This window comes from Galeopterus variegatus, unplaced genomic scaffold, assembly GCF_000696425.1.
Source record: "Galeopterus variegatus unplaced genomic scaffold, G_variegatus-3.0.2 Scaffold1221, whole genome shotgun sequence".
NCBI lineage: Eukaryota > Metazoa > Chordata > Mammalia > Dermoptera > Cynocephalidae > Galeopterus > Galeopterus variegatus.
This window is the reverse complement of record NW_007727332.1, coordinates 152,033-171,954: the sequence shown is the minus strand read 5'-3', so window position 1 is coordinate 171,954 and position 19,922 is coordinate 152,033. Positions and strand designations below refer to the sequence as shown.

General features: G+C 40.2%; 1 protein-coding gene and 1 pseudogene across 4 annotated transcripts in view; both read right to left on the bottom strand.

Annotated features, from left to right (window-relative positions):
• The window catches only part of LOC103592790 (survival motor neuron protein), a 40,341-nt gene that overhangs the window by 19,825 nt on the left and 594 nt on the right, over positions 1 to 19,922 (bottom strand). For 2 of the 4 annotated variants that reach the window (XM_008575637.1, XM_008575638.1), the window contains exons 1-7: positions 13,345 to 13,588; positions 7,542 to 7,613; positions 5,698 to 5,817; positions 4,346 to 4,546; positions 4,044 to 4,199; positions 2,785 to 2,880; positions 2,025 to 2,135 (exon numbers count right to left, since the gene is read on the bottom strand). In XM_008575637.1, the coding sequence (XP_008573859.1) occupies positions 2,025 to 2,135; positions 2,785 to 2,880; positions 4,044 to 4,199; positions 4,346 to 4,546; positions 5,698 to 5,817; positions 7,542 to 7,613; positions 13,345 to 13,428 (840 nt within the window). In that variant the 5' untranslated portion in view covers positions 13,429 to 13,588. Of the gene's footprint in view, positions 1 to 2,024; positions 2,136 to 2,784; positions 2,881 to 4,043; positions 4,200 to 4,345; positions 4,547 to 5,697; positions 5,818 to 7,541; positions 7,614 to 11,398; positions 11,436 to 13,344; positions 13,589 to 17,315; positions 17,378 to 19,922 lie in introns of those variants that run through there. The other 2 variants (XM_008575639.1, XM_008575640.1) reach the window with 2 other exon arrangements.
• Positions 18,405 to 19,173, bottom strand: LOC103592791 (annotated as a pseudogene).

Below are 19,922 nucleotides of genomic sequence, written 5' to 3'. Positions count from 1 at the left end.
CCAGACTTGCAAGGCCGTTATTAAAGTCCCGCTTCACTATACCTCGTGTCTCCATGTCCATCCTTTGGCATTGGATGGGTGAGGGCATTTGTCACAGAATTAAAACCAAATTAGACAACATCCAGCTGAGGTCCAGTGCAGAAGTAAATGCTTGGTGTGTGGGGAACCCCTCTCCTCCCACAATTTGGTCACAGAAGTGTTCTGTGTTGATTGTTGCAGATGACAGCACAGACTAAACACTTTGATTTGTTTATTCTTATATTCTCAGACATCCACAAAAGTCCCAAAATGAGGAAATCTAATCTAATTTATGATGTCAGAAGTCAGGAAAATGGTTATCCTTAAGAAAGGGATGTGTAATGATGAGAATATGGAGGCTTATGAGATTACGATAATGTTCTTTTTCTTGATATTGGTGCTGATTACACAGGTGTAATCACTTTGTGAAAATTCATCAAGCTGTTCACTTTCAATGAGTATCTTTCAATAAAATGTTACATGGACAACCAGAAACAAAAAACATGAATCTCTACACCATATGAATCTGAAAATAGGTCAATATATAGTAAACTGGGTAAACAGAGTTATGCATGAATTTCTTCCCCTCTACACTTCCCTGTCTAAAAAAATTTTTAACAAACATAAATTATGCCAATACTTTATATATGTATTATATATATTATCTTCAAATACACCATAATTAAAAAATCATGCAAGGTTAGAGAATGGAGTCAGATAATTGGTCTCAAAACAAAATACAAGCTATTAACTTTTTACTTTTTATCATCTTTTTGGTCATTAAAAGGGGAAATTCATCATATATACAAATATACCATGGTTACACAACAGCTAAAGAGTAGCTTTTATTTTTCTATTTTTTCAAAATCAAAAACAGTGTTAATTCTGGTGTCTCCAAAGCACCAAAAAAAAAAAAAAAAAAAAAAGAAAGAAAGAAAGAAACCACCCTTCCCATGTTTCAGGACTCAGATCCAGGCCACGGGGGCTAACCTGTAGGTGCTGCAGGCCCAGGGGCCAAGTCAATACTGGCCATGGGCTCAAAGCGGGACCAGCCCATGGGTTTGGTTCTTAAGGACTGGATGGGAGGCTGACTGCCTCAGTTTGGGGAACCCAGAACCTGGACTAGGGATGAGAGAGATCAGGGGTCAAGGACAGAGGTCTGCAACATTCAGTTCTAGTACTCTGGCTGAGACATCCAGAGGTCAGAGTTCAGAAGTGGGAGCCAATGCCAAGAATAGTTTCTAAATAAGAATGTTAACAAGGGCATGCACTGATGACATGCTAAAAAACATTACACCTTCAAGTCAGCTGTTTATTTTCTTCTATATTAGTTAACAAAAATTCAAGTGCCTATAATATCACATAATTTTAGCATGATACAATAACTTCCTTTTAAAAATAATTCTAAGATTTCCCACCAAAATTCAATAGAACATGTCTGCACTAGACTGATGTACAAAATGACAAGTTTGAAGCACCAGTTCCCAAGGTCTAATTTGATATATAATACCCTCTATGCACAAAAAGGGCTGTCCAGTTGGTTACGGCATAGCCTTGTAACACCAAGTGAAAGGGTTTGGATCCCTGTACTGCCCAGCCACCCCCCACCAAAGTTTTTTTTAAATGAACTACAATTACTCTTTTTAAAATTTTTTTTCCTTTTTGTCTTTTTTTCGTGACCGGTAACGGGATCGCAACCCTTGGTGTCGCGCCCGCACCGCACTCAACCAGTGAGCAGACCAGTCTCTATATGGGATCCGAACCCTCGGCAGGAGTGCCGCTGCACTCCCAAGCGCCGCACTCTACAGAGTGCGCCACCGGGCCGGCCCGAACTACAATTACTCTTAATAGGGACAATGCAAGAATAACTTAAGCCTTAGATAGCTATATTTTTAAAAGTTTAAGGTAGTTTTCAAGTCTTAGGCTCTACATAACAAACTACTCTTTAGTCACAAGACAAAGCCACATAACCACAAAGAACTTTTTAGGAAAAGATGCTGACTTACCATATAATAACCAGTATGATAGCCACTCATGTACCAAGAGATTAACATACTTCCCAAAGCATCAGCATCATCAAGAGAATCTGGACATATGGGAGGTGGTGGGGGAATTATCTGGAAATGGAGAAAGATATATTTTAAATCCAGTTAATAAAAATATGAAGTCTGGAGATTCATTTTACATAGAGAATGCTGGGTATTTACATACAGAACGCTGCATCTTTCCCTACATCTCACGTCATCTCCTATTTAAATTTTTTAAAAAATCTAACATTTGGAGAAAGGCAACCAATAACAACAACAAAAGACCAAGAAAACTAAATTTAACAAGAATCAAGAGATAATAGGTGACATAAGATGTTTAAACATTTTGACTTGATGAGACTATTTTTCTGTTCCACTATTATTAAGCTATGAGTAGAAGACCAAGCATAAATACTTTTATGTTTTTCCTCAAAACACACACACACACATACAAAACACCCACATAGCATTTCAAGGGCCATTTTAAGTAAGGGTCTTAGGTAGGACCTCCACCCTACCCCTACACCAACATACAGTCTGCCAAAAAATGTCTGTGTCTATTGTTAATACCTAAAAATCTACCATTAAATACAAAAAAATCAGAGATTTAGTTCAAATTTTTGCCTATTAGAATCTGGCCCTAGGGATAGTCTAAGATGACATTTTCCAATCTCCTATATTCTGCTAAATCCAAACTGTATATGAAAGCAAAATTTAATCTGAATTCTTCTGTACTTACTGGTGGTCCAGAAGGAAATGGAGGCAGCCAGCATGATAGGAAGTGGGGTGGTGGGGGTGGTGGTGGTGGTGGTGGGCCATTGAATTTTAAACCTGGCTATAAAGAATATTTCAAAGGAAAATTAATTTACCAATTTTAATATGAAAGGAAGAAAAAGGATTCAATACCAAAAAGATAAAAATAATTATCCAGAATAAGGTCTGTATTATACATATCAAAAAGATTAAATAGAGTTTCATGTACCAAATCCTGAAGTCAAACAGACTCATAAGTCAAATGACAACCTCTAGATTTTTCTCATTTCCTTTCTACGTAAATGAGAAAGAAGGAAGTAAAATCCCAGAAAGGAAGATGTGTAATTATCTAATAAATCAGACATAGCATATTTAGCAAGATATTTCAATCATAAAAGACTATATCCCCCACACTTTCATTAACTAAAAACTGTATAATCTGTTAATGGAAACACTCTTAGCTATATATGATAACTTACAGCGCATATTATGAAAACTAGCAAATCTCTCATCTAACAAAAATCAGCCCCCCAAGACCAACAAACCATGATATATATTAAGAGGTTTGATCATTTTAAATTTAAGAAACCATAATACGATGTAAACCTCAATAAGAAAGCTGTCAGAGAAAATCTTAAGAAAAAAATTTGATGTCATGCTTGATTTTTCAAAAATTATTTCCTGAATACCATGCTCTCCAGGGAAAAAAATCACTGCTATACACAAAACAACTGCATAGGGACATACCCTTGGGTTCCATGACATAACCTAATCTGTAATAAAAATCTTTTTTGTTTAAGTTGATTTCTGTTACTTATAACCAAAACAACCATAAATGAAAACAATATTTACATTTTAACTCTACAAAATAATCTGGGAGCTCCTTATAGGATTTTATCCATATTAGATGTAAACAATGTATTTTTTTTTACAAATCTTATGTGGATGATATGGGGAACTGCGACACATCATCTAGCTGATGATAAAATATTATTATACTTTCTAACTCAAATAGTTTGCTAAATTATTAGCCTAACACACAATACTCAACAATAGTAGTTGGGTAAGTCTTTCAGTACAAACTATTCTGCATGACCATTTTATTTCTTTTCAAAGAATTCTCAACTGTGTGTTAATAACATCTAAAGAAAGCTACAAATGTTTCACAGGAAAGCTACAAGTAATGGAGGGGTTAAATGTACCAATATTATTTCCTGGGAAATCTTTTCTGGGACGAAAGTTTACCTTTCCTGGTCCTAGTCCTGACGCTGACATGGGGGGTGGTGGAGGGAGAAAAGAGTTCCATGGAGTAGTTTTTGACTTGCTATTATTTGGTTTATTTCCAGGAGACCTGGACAAGTTTTCACTCTCATCCGTCGAAGCTTGACTTTCATTTTCATTCTTTAATAACAAAAAAACCACACATTATTGTTAACGGTGTCATTAAGAAAAACTTAATGCCTCAGTTGATCAAACTAACAAGTTATACTGGTTAGTTTGTCATCCAGTCTCTGCTTCCAGGAATTGAATCTTTTTTGCATCCTTACCTCTTGAGCATTCTGTTCTATATTATTAGTTACTTCAGAGGTTGGAGAAAATAGATCAGACAGATTTTGCTCTTCTTTATTTCCGTAGCCAGTATAAACCACAACACAGGTTCCTCTCTTAAAATCAACTGAAGCAATGGTAGCTGGGTAAATGCAGCCATCTTCTGACCAAATGGCAGAACATTTGTCACCAACTTTCCACTACAAAAGAAATCAAAGATACACATATGCACACTTATTCCTTTAAAGAGGGCAAATTGTAAGCCTTGTAATGCCAAGGTCAAGGGTTCAGATCCCTGTACCAGACAGCCACAAAAAAAAAAAAAAGGGCAAAACAAAATAAAAAATTATTAGTTAAAAAAAAAAAGAGGCAAACTATAATCTTGCCTGGACAGGGGTTGAAAGGTGGAAAGTGGAGGGGATAATCTCCAGTTAACTGATTTAGAAGACAGAATGATATAGTAAAAAATGCTTAGGGCCAAAAAACACATAAATCCAGATTCCAACTCTCCCATTTACATAATCACGCACAAGTTTCTTAATCTTTTTGAGTCTTATTTTCCTCATTTGTTAAACGTCTATAATACAACTACCTCCCATATTTGAAGTGAATAATAGGAAAAGAGGAAGTATATAAAGTGTCCAGTACTCTGGTCTGGCACAGAACAAGAGGTCATCAAATGTTAGCTCTCTTCCCCCTTGGTAATGATGAAACTAGAATTGTCTAATGAGACACCATAATATTTAGCTTTCAGGTCTACTGTTTTTAACTAGCAGAAATTACTCTACCCAGAATTTTTGGTTCCCTGGAATTAATAGTTTTTGAAGGGAGTAAAAAAAAGATACCCATCTCTCAGTCTAAAAAGTAAAACACTGCCAATTCTGTTTAAGGCCCTCAGATACACTTTCCAAAAAGCACTGCCTTCCTTCCCCTGACCCATAAAGTAAACACTGCCCTGATTTGAGTATTTATCATTCCCGCCTAATTCCTTATATTCTTATTACTGACATGCATGTTCCTAAACAACAGAAAGTTTAATAGTTGTTTTATAAGTTTTATGATTAAATGTCTTTTTTTTTTAAAAAAAGATGACCGGTAAGGGGATCTTAACCCTTGACTTGGTGTTGTCAGCACCATGCTCACCCAGTGAGCCAATCGGCCATCCCTATATGGGATCCAAACCTGTGGCCTTGGTGTTATCAGCACCACACTCTCCCAAGTGAGCCACAGGCCGGCCCCAAATGGTTACATGTCAATAGAAAACACTATACTAACTATTTAAAGATATTTTATATTGTTTAATAAGGACAGTAATAAATCCCCACGTTAAATCTCAATGTTTTAAAGTTACCTGTTTCAAGAGAGTTGCGGTACTCTTTTTTTGGCTTTTATTCTTCTTAGCAGGTTTTCTTTTAGGTGTGCCTTTCGGTTTATCTGAAGTTTCACAGATGTCACCATTCTTTAGAGCATGCTATGAAAACAAGAATAGAAACGTACATGTTACAGAGTGATAACGTTAAAAAAAAAAGTCACAACATAACTCAGTTACCACTATAAGGTGGCTCAGGACCCATCACCTCGGAAAGCCTCTACTTCCTATTTTTGCCATCCTACACACTACAGAAACTGCTCTTGAAGGCATCATAAATCTGATTATCAGCTCTAAAGACCCTTTTAATCAAGTCTCCTTACTCTCAACCTCTCTGTAACATTAGACCCTGTTGATCACCTCTTTCTTCTTGATATTCATGACATCTTGGATGACACAGCAATGTAGGGCCCCAATGCTTTTATTACTTATCTGATCAAGTCTTAAACCTGGCATTCCCAACAAGAATTGGCCATCTCTCTTTACCTGCTTAAGGCCATTCCTATTACATCAATTACAACCTCTATATAAACAAACTGCCAAAGCTATTATCCAGCTCTGACTTTTCTCCTTAGTTTCAATTCAACATTTCCAATTACCAATTTCACACCTTCAGATGTACCTCTAACTCAACACAGTTAAAACTAAATTATCTTTTCCCCAAATCAGTCATTTTCCTTCTTCACTCAGACTAATTCCCCCTGTGACATCACCAACACTATTCAACATCAAGCCCCATTTCAATCTGTATTTTACTGACTCTCTTGGTAATACTTCCTTAGTCCACTTAGTACAGGAGTGACTTACAGGAAGGAAATGGACTCCGTATGCTCAGTGCTCTGTATGTGTATATGCTCTGTGTGCTCAACCGCACCTGGACTACTGATGACCCATATTTGGTGCTCAGTAAGACTAACTACCTCAGACAGTGGGAAAAATGATAATGTTGATTAACTGTGTAAATGTCTTGCTTAGGCAAAAGAACCAGACTATGACTCCTAAAAGACCTGTATATTCCTACTGTCAAGAACACTTGACTTCATACCCAATTTATCAGATTTAGGAGGATTAAATTAATATGTGTAAAGCGCTTAGAACAGTGCCTAGAACATTAGCAACACTGTACAAGTATTAATTATTGCTCTACTACTATTTATCATTATCATTGTTATTTCACCAAATGATTGTTAAATGTTTAAAATTGTAATTCAGACTGTTCTTTTCCTACTAATTTTTTTTGACAGTTTTTTTTACTGGAACATAATTGATTATATATATTTGAGGGGACTCTTCCTACTAATTTGAATTAGAGAACTTCTATAGTTTGATACAAAGTAAAAATTAAAAGGAATAAATGTTTAAAATGCCTCTGCAAAAGGAATGACAGATAGATAGGCTATCTACTTCTTTTTATTTTTATTTTAATTTTTTTTTCCTTTTTGTCTTTTTTACTGACCGGTAACGGGATCGCAACCCTCGGTGTCGCGCCCGTACCGGGGACCGGCAATGGGATCGCAACCCTCGGTGTTGCGCCCGCACCGCGCTCAGCCAGTGAGCGGGAACCGGTCTCCACATGGGATCTGAACCCTCAGCGGTAGCGCTGCTGTGCTCCCAAGTGGCGCACTCTCCAGTGCGCCACCGGGCTGGCCCTAGGCTATCTACTTCTAAAGGAAGATATCACCTGATTTAACTAACCCATATTATCATTTAATCTTCGAAATGAAAATTGAATAACATGTACTTCAACATTTTACTATACATTATCAATTTTTTTTCAAATGAATAACATGAGGAAATAAAGAAAAGAGTGAAGAAACATTTCATACCTTAAATGAAGCCACAGCTTTATCATAAGCTTTTATCAATGCTGTATCATCCCAAATGTCAGAATCATCACTCTAGGAAGGGTAAGAAATAAAAACAACTCATGTTCAGATAGGTTTCATCAAAAATGTATTTTAAATAGTACCAAGAGCCATCCTTGTCCAAACATAACCAAATTACACTGAAAATCAGTATATTAAATCCTGAATGAAGCCACAGGAGGCTTACCTGCCTGGAGATTGTGTGACCTTACCCACAAAGCTAGATATATATAAATGTTCTAAGAGGTATGTCATGAAGTGAATGCTCCACAATTTAATTCCTATCCACAGACCATAAGTAGATTTGTTTAAGGCTAACCATTTTGATCTTTTCTAAGATCAGATAAAAGTTTTAGTTTGGCAAAGTGAGTTGGCAAAGTGGGAAAACATCTGCACATCAGCTTGACTTTATCAAGACCATGGTAATGCTATTCTCACCACAGACCCTGTGGTCCAAAGAATATTTTTTCTCTTGACATTATAGTGTGTTTAGATTATTCAAAGAGGAATTTTCAAAATGTTTAAGGATATAAATTGTTAATAATGATTAATCAGAAGAAAGGATCACTCCCACCATTTCCAGCCCGAGCAGCTTCCAGGCTGGAGCTGGTGAGCACGTGGAGCAAGAACTGTCAAAAGCTACAGCTGTGCACTTCAGATGAAGGTACTTGGAGGCAGCAAGGGAGAAGAGGGCCTTGGTAGCCCCCAGGCCATCAACACCACTAACAGGGTTCCCATGGATTTACGTCGGAAAAGTCACAGACAACTGATAAAAGGAGCAACTCAGAGGCCAGTGAGTCATTGCAAGGGACCGGGACAGGGCCCATCCCATGGGAAGTGTTTGGAGTGCAGGGGCTGGGGGAGAGGGCCCACTGGGGAAAACTGGGGCAAAGCATGGATGGCTGGCCTGCCCTCCAATCAGCACAAGCCCACTCAGTGGAGACCGGTCAGGAATATAGAACTGCAGGGGGCACAGCTTGCTGAAAAGACTCAGGCCCAGAACAGAGTTGCCACACAACCCAGGTATACCAGACCTCACAAGACCCGGAAGTTCTTACAAGGTCATCCATTATAACCTGAGCTGCACAAAAAGCCTTCTCCAGGGAATCAGCAGCAGAGCAGCAATTTAGCTCAACCACAGAGCTCAAGTACTGGTCCCCACAGGAAGTTTCCCCATTTTAAAAGTAACCAAAGGACAACAAATTAGTTCCAGTGCATAGTTTAAGTGGTGGGAACAGCGAATAATCCAACACAGAACTGAAAGAAAAAACAAAATACCTACACATCAGAGAAAAAGTTTGGCGTTAACCTGTAAAGGTCTCACACCATCAAACACCTATAAAACCTAGAAAGACTGGAAGTCCCCTGGACTCTCAAGCTGGGGAGGGGGAAGTTGCCATGGGCCTCAGCCACGCCCCCCTGAAACTGCTCCCAGCCTAGTGATGATTACTAGGCCCTCACCAGATGCTCCGGGGCTCCCAAGCTGGGGCAATGGGGGCTGAGGGCCTTTACCATGCCCCCGGATACCTGCAACCAGCTCAGCAATGACCATCAAGCCACTGCAGGAAGCGCCCTGGGCTCCAAGCCCAGGTGTGTGGGGGGGCCAAGGGCCTTGGCCACACCCCTCCGACACCCACAACCAGCCCAGCGATGACCACCAAGCCACTACCGGAAACACCCTGGGCTCCCGAGGCAGGGTGGTGGGGGCTCAAGGGCATCAGCCACTCACCCGACACTTTTATCCAGCCCAGCAATGACTGAGCTGTAGCTGGAAGGCTCCTGGTTTCCCCTGCCGAAATGAGGGGGATGCCACAGGCCTTGACCACATCCACCATCCTTCCTCCTCCTCCACTGTATTTCACTCCCCTTTTCCCTCTCCCCCTCCCCCTCCACTGCTGTGCAACATCTTTGAATGCAAAAAAGAAATAATATTATTTTATTTTATTTTTTATTTTTTTTCCTTTTTTCTTGACTGGCAACGGATTGCAACCCTCAGTGTCGCGCCCGTACTGGACCGGGACCGGCAATGGGATCGCAACCCTCGGTGTTGCGCCCGCACCTCGCTCAGCCAGTGAGCAAACCGGCCATCCCTATATAGGATCCGAACCCGTGGCCTTGGTGTTATCAGCACCGCACTCTACCGAGTGAGCCACAGGCCGGTCCTCAAAAAATTTTTTGTACCAAAATAAACTCCTACTAACTTGCTATAACATGTCTGAACGGGACCTAGTTTGAGGCACTACGAAGGATAAAACATCAGTTTGGAAAGAGCCCACCCCCCACCATTCTTGCCATGTGACACCCTGCACTGCTGCAGAGTCACTTCGCCAGACGTGGACTGTGGACTTCCCAGCCTCCTAAACTGGACTAGAAATGACTAGAATTTTCAAAATGACTACCAGCAAGGCTCCAGTTTTGATTCTACCTCTTGAAAAACATCTGCAAAAGCTTTGGAAGGCAAAAGGACAATAGAACCATTACGCCTCCTTCAGCAGCAATGGACAGCAGGTGGGCATCAGTATATGACACATGAGGTTTCACTCACAGCGTTCAGGTGCTATACTGTGAATCACCTCACTTCAATGACAGAGACAACGGGGATCAGCAGCAGCAATTTTTCTACAATTCCTGCTCTTCCTGACTTCATGAATGTGGCAGTTTCCCTTCGCTTACTGGCTCAGCCCTTCTAAACAGGTTTGTAAACCTGTAACTGCCTGTGTTAAATTCCTAATGGCTTAAAAAAAAAAAAAAAAAAAAAAAAAAAAAAAAAAAAAAAGAAAGAAAAGAACCCCTATCAGAGAAACATGAATTCTGCTAAAATTGAATCAAGAACAAAAATGAAATTGATGGAAGCTTGGGTGGAAGAATGGTAAAATTACTGATATGTTATGAAAAGTTTATGCGTACAATGCCCTAAAGAAATCAGCAGTTTACAAATGGATAACTTGTTTTAAAAAGGGATGAGACAATGTTGAAGACGAAGCCTGCAGTGGCAGACTATCCACATCAATTTATGAGGAAAAATTAAACTTGTTAATGCCCCAATTGAAGAGGATCGATGATTAACAGCAGAAACAATAGCCAACACCATAGATACCTTAACTGGTTCAGCTTACACAATTCTGTCCAAACATTACAGTGAGGAAACGTTCTGCTTGATGGGTGCCAAAACTGCTGTGCCCCAATCAGCTACAGACAAGAGCAGACTTCCAATGGAAATTTTAAACAAATAGGATCTAGACCCTAACGCATTTCTTTGGAGAATTAACAAGTAATAAAATTTGGCTTTACCAGTGCAATACTGAACACAAAGCACAATCAAAGCAATGGCTACCAAGAGGTGGAAGTCGTCTAATCAAACAAGAGCGAAGGCATGGTAACAATTTTCTGGGATACCCAAGGCATTTTTCTGTTGACTTTCTGGTGTGCCTAAGAATGATAACATCTGCCTATTACGAGAGAATACAGAGAAAGTTGACCAAAGCTGTAGCAGAAAAACTCCTGGGAAAGCTTCACCAGAGAGTCCTTCTCTACCATGACAATGCTCCTGCCCATTCCTCTCATCAAACAAGGGAAATTCTGGGAAAGTTTCAATGGGAAATCATTAGGCATACACCTTATAGACCTGATTTGGCTCCTTCTGACTTCTTTTTGTTTCCTAATCTTAAAAAATCTTTAAAGGACACCATTTTTCTTCAGTTAATAATGTAAAGAAGGCTGTATTGACAAGGTAAAGTTCCCAAGACCCTCAGTTCTTTAGGAATGAACTTAATGGCAGGAATCATCACATACAAAAGTGTCCCCAACACTATTCCTACCATATTTTTTGGTGATTTAAATATCCATGTAGATGATCTTTCTCTCTCTTTTTTTTTTTTTTGTGGTCTTTTTTTGTGTCTGGCAACGGATCGCAACCCTCAGTGTCGCGCCCGTACCGGACCGGGACCGGCAACGGGATCGCAACCCTCGGTGTTGCGCCCGCACCTCGCTCAGCCAGTGAGCGGGAACTGGTCTGTATGCGGGATCCGAACCCTCGGCGGGAGCGCCGCCGCGCTCCCAAGCGGCACACTGTAGCAGTGCGCCACCAGGCCGGCCCAATGATCTTTCTAATACCCTATCCTTACAAGTCTTTAAACTCCTCCCTACCAACAATCTTGTATAAACACCAATCTCATCTACTTGCTTCTATGGTCTTCATTACAACCAATAACTTCAGCCTCTCCATAAAAGCAGTTTCAAGAATCTAACTCTCTAAGCCCTACCTTCTGGGCTCTGCAACTTATTCCTTCTAATAGTTTAATGACAATAATCATTCCACTTCACTGGAACTGGAAATATATTGATACTCCCACTTTTTAAACTGTCCCTCAGCGTCCTAACGTTCTTATTTCCTTTTCAGCAAGCTTAAATTCCATGGTTAATCACTAAGTAACTCATTTGTACCTCTCCCCCTCACTTCTTCACATTCACTTGGTAAAATTACAACCCTATTAATTTTAATTCTTGGTTTACTCTGTGCCTGCCCTCACACACTTGAACTTAGCTGGAGAAAAACACAATCATGTTCTCTAGTCTCCTTAAACTCATGACCTCAAATCTCAGGTAGGCCCTTCATGTTGCCTACCAACATTTCCACTAAATCTCCCTAGTCCAACACTCACCTAAGTCTCCTGCACGACTACTTCCTACCTTCTCTCTCCTCAAACTTCCAACATCTCCTCTCTGCTCCCAGCTCCTACTCGTTCTTAGCTGATGTTCTTGCTTCATTCACTAGGAGAACACGAAGAATCAAAAGAAAACTTTCACAGTCTCCTGCCACCATTTCTGCCCATTCACACAGATATGTTCCTATATAACTGTAACCGCGTGAACTATCAACGTTTGTAACAAAAGCCAAATCCCTCCCCTCTTACCTACTCCAGGACATTCTTCCAATAAGTCTCTTCTTACTGCATCATCAATTTCCCCACCCTTACTGAATCTTCCCTATTAGCCCACAAACATGCTGAAACATGTTGCTTCCATCTTAAAAACAAAAAGCACGACTAAAAACCCTCTTTACCCTCTCCCTCCATCTACTGCCCAATTTCTCTACCTCCTATTTACAATAAAACTCCTTTAAACATGTTACAAACGTTGCCTTAAATTTCTCTTCTCCCACTCTTGACCTCACTCCAATCAGATTTCGCCCCCATTATTCCGTGCCCAAAACCGAGCTCCTGATCTACCCCCTTTTAAACCCACTCTACTTGCAGTCTGACCTCTTCCACATCTCAGTAAAAAGCAACTTCATCTTTTCAACCGCTGAGGACAACCTTGGAGCTTGCTCCTCTCTCCAATCTCCATTACCAAATCCTTCTGCAAAACCTGTTACCTCTGACTTAAAAATATACCCAGAATCCAAAAACTTTAGTCTAACTCCACTGTTAACACCTTGATCTAAGTCTGGATCATTTCAATAGACTCCTAATCGGTTTCCCTGCCTCACCCTGACCCTGGCCCTGCACACTCCGCAGTCGGAGAGAGGAAGTACTGTCAAGATGCGGTAGGGCCTCATTTCACAGTTATCAGGACGCCCACGCTGCGCAAAGGAGCTTGCGGATGGGGCTCGCAAGTAGGAGAGGGGAAAAAGATGTAGAAACACGCGGACCACGGCCTCACAGTGAGCGGACTAGCCAGGTCCCGCCCCGCGGCTGGGGAAGGAACACGGACCGAGAAGGCGCTCCCGGCTCCAGTACGGAGGCTGCGCCGGCCGCGACCTCACCTGGCCTGTGCCACGCCGGAACAGCACCGAGTCCTCCTGCTCCGTTACGCCGGCGCCGCCACCACCCCCACCGCCCATCGCCATGGCGAGTCTACTGCGGGATACGAAGTGTGGGAATACGTCCTTTCCGAGATGACGACTTCCGCCACCCGGGGCTTCTGGGAGCGGAAGAGCACGGTGGCCTGGAGGGCGAACTGGCGGACTCCGCACGGTTTCTACTAGTGGTTACCGCCCTCCCAATTTGGTCGCGTAGGTTTTTAACCCCTTCTTTCTTTCTCAATCTTTCCAAATGTTTTTGAAGAATATTTGAATAACATAATGGAAAAACGGTAGTATAGCTCACTAATAACGCTGATATAATTAGCCATCCGACAAGGTGAAATTTGGACTCCCTGCTCTCACATCATATACTAGAATAAATTCTAGGAGATTTTCCTAAACTTGAGATGGGGTAGATCTTAAAATAGAAATTCAGGAAACCACGCAAGGATTGAAAACTCAAATATCTTTTGGGGGCAGGTAATACAAATGAGATAAGGAGGCGTAAACAATAAGGGGTGGTGGGTACTGTAATCAGACTGTTCCACCCCACCCCACTCCCAGGGACACAGAGGCATTCAAAGTTCATATTAATATTTTTTATCATGTCATACGGGATAGGTCTGCTGGTTGTCAGTTTGTTACTTCATCTGTAAAGAAAACAGACATTTGACTAACATTTCTGGCAAAAACAACAAAACGAGAAGACAAACATTTGGCAAATATTTGTAACATATAAGATTAACATCCTTTATATGTTAGAAAACCACCAAACAAAAAGTAAAAACAGAAAAACAGGCAAAGGTATGAACAAGATATTCAGAGAAGAAAAAAACAAAAATGGCCAATAAGTATGAAAATACACCTAAACCCTGGAAGCTCTGTACTCAGTCTGCCTGAGTTCATATCCTGAACCTGCTACTTACTAGCTGGGTGACCTTGGAAAAATTACTTAACCAAAATCTCAATTTGTTTATCTATAAAAATGGACATAACTGTAGTACCTCCATGTGAAAATTAAATATAATAAAGAGTATGAATCAGAGAGAAAAACTGGACAGTTCACAAAAAAGAAAATCCAAATGTCCAATAAACATATGAAAAGATGCTCAACTTCTAGAATCAAGGAATTGCAAATTAAAACCTAAGATACCATTTTCCACTGAGGTTGGCAAAATTGATAACATCTGATGTTAGCAAGGGTGTGGGGGAATGCAGTGCTAACCTCTTCTTGAAAATATGTTTAAAACTAAAAACATGTATACCTTTGCCCTAGGAATCCTATCTTTAAAAATCCATTCTTATGTAAATAAAAACAAAAGCAAATGGGGATAAGTATGATGATATATATTACAGAATTGTAGTGGCAAAAGTTGCAAACACTAATCGTCTATGAGTAAAGAAATGATTGGATAAATTACTGCACTTCCATACTAAAGTTAAACCTTTAGTATGTACTGTCCTGTAGGCATGGCTATTTTAAAAAAAAATGCGAAGTTACATCTAAATTTCTTGTTTTTGTCTAAAAAACACTGTAGTGGGTTGAATGGTGAACCCCATAATATATCTACCTGATATCTGTGAATGTGACCTTATTTGGGGAAAGGGTTTTTGCAAATATAATTAAGGATCTTGGGATGAAAACATCCTGGATTAGAGTGGGACCTAAATTCAATAACAAACATCCTCATAAGAGAAGGAAAGAAGACAGAAAAGAAGTACATGAAGACAAAGGCTGAGCTAAGAATTATGCTGCCAGAAGCTAAGTAATGCCTGAAGCCACCAGAAGCTGGAAGAGGTGAGCAAGAATTCTCCCCTAGAGCCTTCAGAGGGAGTGTGGCCCTGCTGACACCTTGCTTTCAGACTTCTGGCCTCCAGAACTGTGAGAGAATAAATTTCTGTTGTGTTAAGCCACCAAGTTTTTGGTAATTTGTTAAGCTAGATCTAGGAATCAAATACACTGCCGACATCCCTTATTTATGTGTATATGTGTTTATATGTTTGTATGAGCATTGACAGAAATATACAATGCAACTGTTAACATTGGTTAGCTCAGGGGAATGACAGTGACTTATGTTTTTTAATATTTTTAATATTTTTTTTACAATGGACTAGCACCTCTTAGTGAGATTGACTTGTTGAAGGCTGGGAGGGAATACATGTGTGTGTGCGTGTGCACACATGCATGTGTGGAGTATAAATAAAGCAAATGTATTTCATAGGGCCTGGTCTTCCAAAGCCTTGCAGTTTCAAATGTTAACCTTGCAAAGGACAGGATATTTTCCCCAGGCTATAGTTTCTGTTATAAGATAAAGAATTGTAACACAGCAAGGTTGCTGGCTCAAAGATAGATAGGTTACTGATTGATTTATAAAGATGCTGGGAAATTGCTGTAAGAAGAGAACGTTTGCTAAAATCAAGGTTTTGCTGGTGCATCGACCTAACTTTTTGCAAATTGCATTATGGAATATGACCTTGTTTGTTTTACTGAATGTTACCAGCTTCTATTGTTGAACTTGTTAAACTGTACTTAGCAAAAAGCCCACCTATGTTCTTTTCCTGAAACTTCCTGGTCTGGACAATAAATGCAGGAAGGGAACCCCAATTTGTGGTTAATTTCCCAAATGGAAGGAATGCTTCTATCTTGAGGGTTCTGGGAGATTAACCCCTTTTGGGGCTTCTCACTGCTCAGAAGAGATGGGCTTTGAGTAATCTTTGGCAGCTCCATCACCCAGGGGAAAAGGGATGACAAATCTGTGGGAGGCAAAGCAACACACATGTATGTGTATGTGCATGCATGTTTAAATGAGAAATTAATATATTTACAAACCTTTGTTTTTTGGACTTAGAGAACAGGCATTTGATAATTTTGTTATTAAAAAATTACTATAGTTGTTGGGTCAATTGTATATCCATATAAAAAGAAATTAGGGCTGGCCAATTAGCTCACTTGTTAGAACATGGTGTTGGTAACACCAAGTTCAAGGGTTTGGATCCCCTGTACCCGTCAGCTGCAAAAAAAGAAAGGAAAAAAGAAAGAAATGAACTTTTCTCTCTATCTCACACTGTATACTAAAATTAATTCTAGATGGATCACAGATCTAAATATGAAAAGTAAAACAATAATGCTTTTAAAAGAAAACACCTTTTTTTTTTTTTTTTTGTCTTTTTTCCATGTCCGGCAACGGATCGCAACCCTCAGTGTTGCCCCCGTACCGGACCGGGGGCCGGCAACGGGATCGCAAGCCTCGGCGTTGCCCCTGCGCCTCGCTCAGCCAGTGAGCGGGAGCCGGTCTGTACGTGGGATCCGAACCCTCGGACGGGAGCGCCGCCGCGCTTCCCAAGCGGCGCACTATCCAGTGCGCCACTGGGCCGGCCCAAGAAAACACCTTTTAAAAGAGAATATCTTCATGACCTGGAAGAGATTTCTTAAACATAACAAAAAGTACCAAGCAAAGTAAAAATTTGGTAAATTGAAGTTCATTAAAGTTAAGAATGTTGGCTCATCAAAAGACACCATAAGAAAGTGAAAAGGCAAGCCATGGACTGGGTGAATATATTACAATCCGTATTTGATAAAGGGATTTGTATCCAGAATATGGACATACCACTTAATAAAACATGGATAGGAGACTTGAACATGCAATTATGGATTGAATTGTGTCCCCCCAAAGTTTAATGTGTTGGAGGTTTGGTCCCCACTGTGACAGTGTTAAGAAGATGGAAATTCTATTAAGGTAGTTGAAAGGTGGGGCCTTGAATAGGTGATTAGATTGTGAGAAACATGCCCTAGTAAATAGATTAATAAGTTGATGGTTTAATGGGGGTCATGGTTGTAGTGCTGAGGGCTTTAAAAGGAGGAGTGAGGAGTTAGTTCTCTCTTTGTTCCTGTCATATTCGCCATGTGATATCCTGCCTTACTGTAGAGTTACCATCAAGAACTAGGCTCTCATCAGATGCATTCCTTGGACTTTGGACTTCCCAGCCTCCAAACCTGTAAGCAATAAATATTGTTTCTTTAAAAATTACCCAGTTTCAGATATTTCTGTTATAAGCAACAGAAATGGACTAATACACATGTACTTCATGATACAGTAATCAGCATCACTAAATGGCCTATATTAGCCTATGAAAAGATGCTTAAAATCATTACTCTTAGGTAAATGCAAATTAAAACCACATGAAAGGGGCTGGCCCCTGGCTCACTTGGGAGAGTGTGGTGCTGATAAGACCAAGGCCGCGGGTTCGGATCCCTATATAGGGATGGCCGGTTTGTTCACTTGGGAGTGTGTGGTGCTGACAACATCAAGTCAAGGGTTAAGATCCCCTTACTGGTCATCTTTTAAGAAAAAAACAAAAACAAAAACAAAAAAACCGCAATGAGATAGCACTACTTCCCACCAATGGGACTAAAGATAAAAGGACTGACAATACTGGTGAAGGTGTAGAGCAACGGAACCTTCATATATTGCTGGTGGTGTATAGTCATTAAAAACAAACTGAAACAAAAACAACAAAAATACACCTGTTTAATAGTACCTACTAAAAGTATGTGCATGTGTGCATATCTATATATACACACATACCCTTTGACCTAGCAATTTCACTCCTAGGTATATACTCAATAGATATGAGTGCTTATGATCACCATAAAGATAAATATAAAAATGTGTACAGCGGCATTATTCGTAATAGCTCAAACTGAGAGCCATCCAAATGTCCATGAAAATAGAGTGTATAACTAAATTACGGTATATTCATATATAACAGAATGCTACACAGCAATGAAAAAGACTGAACTACTGCTACACACAAGATAGAGGATTCTTACAGACATAATACTGAGCAAATGAAGTCAGACTCATAAGTACATATTGTATGGCTCCACTTCTATATGAAATTCAAAAATAGGCAAAACTAATTTATAATGATAGATGGGAGACATTATCTAAGAGGTGTGGGAAATGTCCTTTATCTTTTTTTTTTTTTGAGATCTTATTTATTTGTTATTCTTTAAAATTTTATTTTTGACTGGACCCAGATTTAGAAGTAGAAGCTTTCAGAGGGGATAGCCTGCATCTGTCTCTTGGCAATCTGTTCCTGGCATTTTTCCTTGGCCTTCTTCATTCTCTTGGCCAAAAGTTTAGCATATTCTGTGTCCTCTTCCTTATTTTTCTTAGTGCACCATTTCTTCAGGGCAATATGCCGGCATTTTTGTTGCAGGACACATGGAGTAACAAGATGCTGAATCTTGGGTGCTTTGATCCTAGGTTTCTTAACCTTCTTTGTTTAAGGGCTTTCTTACAACATGTTAGTGGACATCATCTTCTTTAGAGAGATGGAAAAGTTTGCAGATTCTGCTAGCTCTTTTGGGCCCCTAGCAACGAGGCACAGTGATATCAGTCAGTCCAGGAATACCCTTCTCTCCTGTTTTTACAGTAACCAAGATGAGAACGCTCTGATTGGCACCCACCATGCAACTCCCAACAGATTTGCACTTCCTTTCTCCAGTTCCTTGGTCTTTAACAGGAATGCTTACTGTTAAACCCTTCTTACTCAGTAGCAGGCAGACACAACCATGGATCAAGACAGCCTGCTTCATGGAGAAACCTTTTGTTTGTCGTTCCCACCACTGATTCGGACCACATAACCCTTACATTCTTCACCCAGAGCGTCAGCAGCAACTTCTGTGGCCATACACTTCTCATAAAAAGTATGAAGTTTGCATTCATCATCCACTTCAATGAGTTTCTGGCAGCCAGTAGCTGGGAAGGAGATATTCAGTTTCATCTTGAAGTAGCTGATCTCCCAATGTCCTTTATCATTTATATGTAAAAGTCAATTGAAACATATATTTTAGATGTATGCTCTTTATTATCATTTCACTGGGATAAATGCCCAGGAGAGCAATTACTGGGTCCAATAGTAAGTAAATGTTTAGTTTTCTAATAAACTGCTATTTATAACTTATTGCTATATTTCTTTTTTTGTGTGTGTGTGTCCGGCAACGGACTACAACCCTCAGTGTCGCGCCCGCACCGGACCGGGACCGGCAACGGGATCGCAACCCTCGGCGCTGCGCCCGCCCCTCGCTCAGCCAGTGAGCGGGAACCGGTCTGTATGTGGGATCCAAACCCTCGGCGGGAGCGCCGCTGCACTTCCCAAGCGGCGCACTGTAGCAGTGCGCCACCGGGCCGGCCCCTGCTATATTTCTTTAGAACTTTTGTTGCATTTCCCTAAATTTCTTCTGAACAAGCATCACAGTTTGGGGGTTTGAAAGGTTGGCAGAGGGCTGGCGGTTTAGCTCAGTTAGTTAGAGCATGGTGTTATAACACCACGGTCAAAAGTTTGGTTCTCTTTACTGGACAGCCATAAAAAAAAAATTTAAAAAAAAGAAAGAAAGAAAGAAAGGTTGGTAGACACAAGAATGGTATAAGCTACATCATTATTTCTCACATTTCAGACATTCACTTACCCCCCTCATGATTTGCCATAAGTATTTGTATTTTTTTTTTTTTTTTTTTTTTTTTTTTAAAAAA